Genomic DNA, 3,691 nt, shown 5'->3' on the forward strand with positions numbered 1-3,691 from the left:
CTTAATAGCCGAGCGAGCTTTTGCTCGAACTCAAAGTATAGATAGCCCTAAGGCTTTATGAATAGTCCCCAAGTGAGAACATGCTCGAACTCGGGTAGCCCGTGGGCTAAATAATCGAGTGAGTGTTCGCTCGAACTTGATATGAAGATAGCCCTGAGGCTTTATTAATAGTCCCCGAGTGAGATTTGGCTCGAACTCCGGTGGCCTTTGGGATTTAATAGCCTAGCGAATGACTACTCGAGACCAACTCGCAGATTGTTCTTAATAATTTCTGACAATCCGATTCCCGATGCTTTGGTTCTGATACCAACATCTTGACATAAGCGGTTAAAGTGACTGAAGGGTTGCTTTGGTACGATTCTCAAAATCATTAATTGTAGGCGGCCAACGATTGGCCTTTTGGCTTCCTCAGCACGTTCAAACGATCTTTATAAATAGACAAAACCTCATAACTTTGCCGATATTACTCCCTTAGTGCTTCGAAGATTTCATTTAGCCCCTTTCAATTTCCTTGAACTCTCCTTTTTCTTTTCTAACGACATTTTCCATTTTCTTGGATCTTTCGCTTTAGAAATGGCAAAGACCTTTAAAACTATTCCTCAAAAGGAAAAAGCTTCTCGAATGACTAAAGGTAAATAGATAGTTCCTCCTAGTATCGAGGAGTGTACTCCTGGGCCTTGTGATACATCTTCTTTCCAGGTTGAAAACCCCTCCTCTGTTCCGGGACGATACGAACCCATGTCTCGATATATCAGTTTAATAACTGAAATCAAGAAGGTAAAGGTTGACTGTTGTTGGGGGAGGGCAGTGCAAGTAGAGATTCCTTCACGAGGAGAAGATATAACCAAGCACAAGGCCGGTTTCCTCAGTGTATACACATATCCTTTCACCTTAGGCCCGGTAGAAGCCTCTTTACCATCGATAGATCTAGTGATCCTCGATTTATGCAGCCAATATCAGGTGACACTTGGACAAATCTATCTATGATTCTGGCACATTGTTTATATGATTAGGTATTTCTCAAACATGGTCGAGAGGATGCCTTTTACCCTCGACCATCTAATTAGACTGTATAGCCCCCAACTTTATCGAGGTGGCATGATTAAGCTAAAACATCGATCCCCGAAGGCCTTTTTTGCTATCATCGATGAACACAAGGAGCGAGGGTGGATGAGCCGCTTTATTTGAGTCAGGACCTCGGAGCTAATCCCTGCTAAGAGAATGTCATTCCCCGAGAAATGGAATATAAATTTTAAGTAAACATGTTCCGCTGATCGGATACCTTTTCTTGACTTTGAATTAACTTTCTTTGATGATACAAATATCAAGTGATACCCCAATGCTGTAAACGATCTCCCAAGCTGGTCTGGCGACTTGATTCGATCTGCCCATATGCTAAGCGGGTGTGGCGCGATCTCGCTAAGACCCATTGGGAGGCCAAAAATCATGGTGAATTTTTATCTTTGTTCATACTTGAGCTCTTTAGAGAAGATATCTCTCGCTAGTACTCTCATCCTTTATGCCTATGCAGGCCTTGGAGAGGCTGTTTTGATGAGGGAACCCCCGCCTGGGGAAGCAGATATCCCGAAGCCTACTAAGGAGAAAAAAAAGAAGAAATCATCGGACGGGTCCCCGAAGCCAAAAAAGGCTAAAGTTCAAAAGCCCGAGGCCGATTTAGTGGCCTCAACTCGGGAGGTGGCCGGAAGTCTTTGTGCCGAGGGTGAAGAGAGTGATGACTGCCTGCTGGTACTTAGGGGGAGAAAATTGTTGCTGGCTCAAAATCTACTGAGCTGAAGGCTACTGGAACTGAGGCCGCCGAGGTGGTCCTGACCCGAACTGAGGGAATTGTTAAAGAGGGATTAGACGAAGTCCCCGGGCTAACCAACGACTAAAACACATTGGGTGCCGAGGGACACCTAGTTGATAAACCCGAAGAAACCAATGATGAAGCCCCTTGTAGGAAGTAGAGGGCCCCCGTCGACCCATTCGAGGTGATCAACGTAGATGAGCCTCTATTGGGCCCATCATTGTCTCTTGCATAAATACTGGATTCCCAAGATATGAAAACTTCCATTGTAGGGGCATCCCCCAGAGAGAATAGTATGTTTGAAGGATATTTTGTTGGGGTTGAGGAAGGCCATGATATCGACACCTCATTGATCTTTGAAGAAGCTGAGAAGCTTCGACAACAGGTAATCTTGATTTGACCGCTGTATTTTGAGTTTCGATTCTTGCTTTTCCGACTCCCTTCTTCTGTGTTTTCAGGCCTTAAAGCTCTCCAACCAAGCCTTGTCCAAGTCACAAGCAGAGTTGGCTCGTTGTGAGGATGAATTTAAAAAGCTAGTTTCTGAATTGGACGAACTTAAGGCCCTTCATGCCCAAAAAGAGGGGGAGCTAGGTGACATTCGAGCTCATTTGGAGAGGATATCTCGAGAGCGGGCCGATCTCGATGAGCAGGTAATACGACCTTCGTGGGCTTATTTTTGTTCTTTAGTAAATTGAGCGTTTGATAACTTAATTTGACTTTTTCATCTCAAGAAAAAAGATGATCTAATACGGGAGGAGCTTAGAGTCAGAGATACCGAAAACCTTGGGCTGAAGCAGTGCATAGATGAGGTGTCTTGCGATAAAGAAACTCTTCGAGAGAAGTTGACCTCGGTTGAGTGCCAACTTCAAGGGGCAAGGGGAGAAATCCTTAAGTACAAAGCTATTTATGCTGAACTAGTTGCTGAGCTATCTGCAGCTAAGTCCGAAGCTGCTGTGCTCATGTCTTCATACCGAAAAGATGTTGCTGCTACAAATGCTCGAGCCAGGAAGGTGTCCAAAGAGGCCGAGCTTAAACTGTCCCGAGCCTTGGAACATACTCGATTAAGATCTCGGAAACAGGCTCTCGAGGATGTATATGTAGGGGGCATCGATTTGTCTGCCGAGATCGAGAGAACGAAGGCCCTAGAGGAAGAATCGGCAGCTCTGCTTTCTTCCGATGATGGTTCATCCAGTGAATTGACAAGCGGATCGGAGGATGATGAAGATGATGGTAAAGTCCCCGAAGGGGAAGGGGCGTGGATGTTTCGGGGGTCGAGGACTAGGCCGTTGAAGGCATAACTTCCGAGGGAGCTCCGTCTGGTCAAGTGTAGATTAGATTTTCATTTGTTCCTTTTTTGTGTAAAGGCTCCAGGCGTGAGCCATGTAAATACGTCGTCATGAAACTTTATCATATATATATATATATATATATGAATTTTTGCTTTTCATCATTTCTTGTTTTCCCTTTGCTTTTTTGGAATAAATTTCGATGTTTGTCAATAACCAGTTCGGTCTATCAGACTTATGATATAAAACCCTCAGGTGTTCATGCTCGATGAGTGATAGATGATAGTTGACCGTTAGGTGTTCGTTCCTTGAGTCAAATTTTGACTCGGGCTCATTGACCCTTAGGTTTTCAACATATTGGCCCTTAGGCTCTTATGCATTGGCCCTTATGCTCTTATGCATTGACCCTTAGGCTTTTCTAGGCTGGCCCTTAGGCTCTTATGCATTGGATCTTAGGCTCTTACGCATTGGCCCTTAGGCTCTTTTTAGATTGGGTCGATGCGACCTCAGATATGGCTATAGTTTTCCCTTATTTTGTCTAAAGGCTTTTTGAAGTTTTGATTATGCCTTGACATGTTTTATGTTCGTCTGACTCTTC

The 3,691-nt window shown here is 44.4% G+C and overlaps 1 protein-coding gene across 1 annotated transcript; it reads left to right on the forward strand.

Annotated features, from left to right (window-relative positions):
* Positions 1 to 573: 573 nt before the first annotated feature.
* LOC138889747 (uncharacterized) lies at positions 574 to 3,105 on the forward strand. Its single transcript, XM_070173082.1, has 4 exons — positions 574 to 631; positions 1,532 to 1,746; positions 2,266 to 2,457; positions 2,539 to 3,105. Exons 1-4 carry the CDS (start codon positions 574 to 576, stop codon positions 3,103 to 3,105), a joined length of 1,032 nt encoding a protein of 343 aa, XP_070029183.1.
* Positions 3,106 to 3,691: the final 586 nt, after the last annotated feature.

The sequence above is a fragment of the Nicotiana sylvestris genome, chromosome 4 (genome assembly GCF_000393655.2).
Source record: "Nicotiana sylvestris chromosome 4, ASM39365v2, whole genome shotgun sequence".
Classification (NCBI taxonomy): Eukaryota; Viridiplantae; Streptophyta; class Magnoliopsida; order Solanales; family Solanaceae; genus Nicotiana; species Nicotiana sylvestris.

Bases quoted from the DNA above. Each gene is read 5' to 3' on its own strand.
- LOC138889747 (XM_070173082.1), top strand. From the start codon at position 574: ATGGCAAAGACCTTTAAAACTATTCCTCAAAAGGAAAAAGCTTCTCGA. The intron at 1,747-2,265 runs GTACTTAGGGGG...CTGTGTTTTCAG, and splicing joins AGAGTGATGACTGCCTGCTG to GCCTTAAAGCTCTCCAACCA. The intron at 2,458-2,538 runs GTAATACGACCT...TTTCATCTCAAG, and splicing joins GGGCCGATCTCGATGAGCAG to AAAAAAGATGATCTAATACG.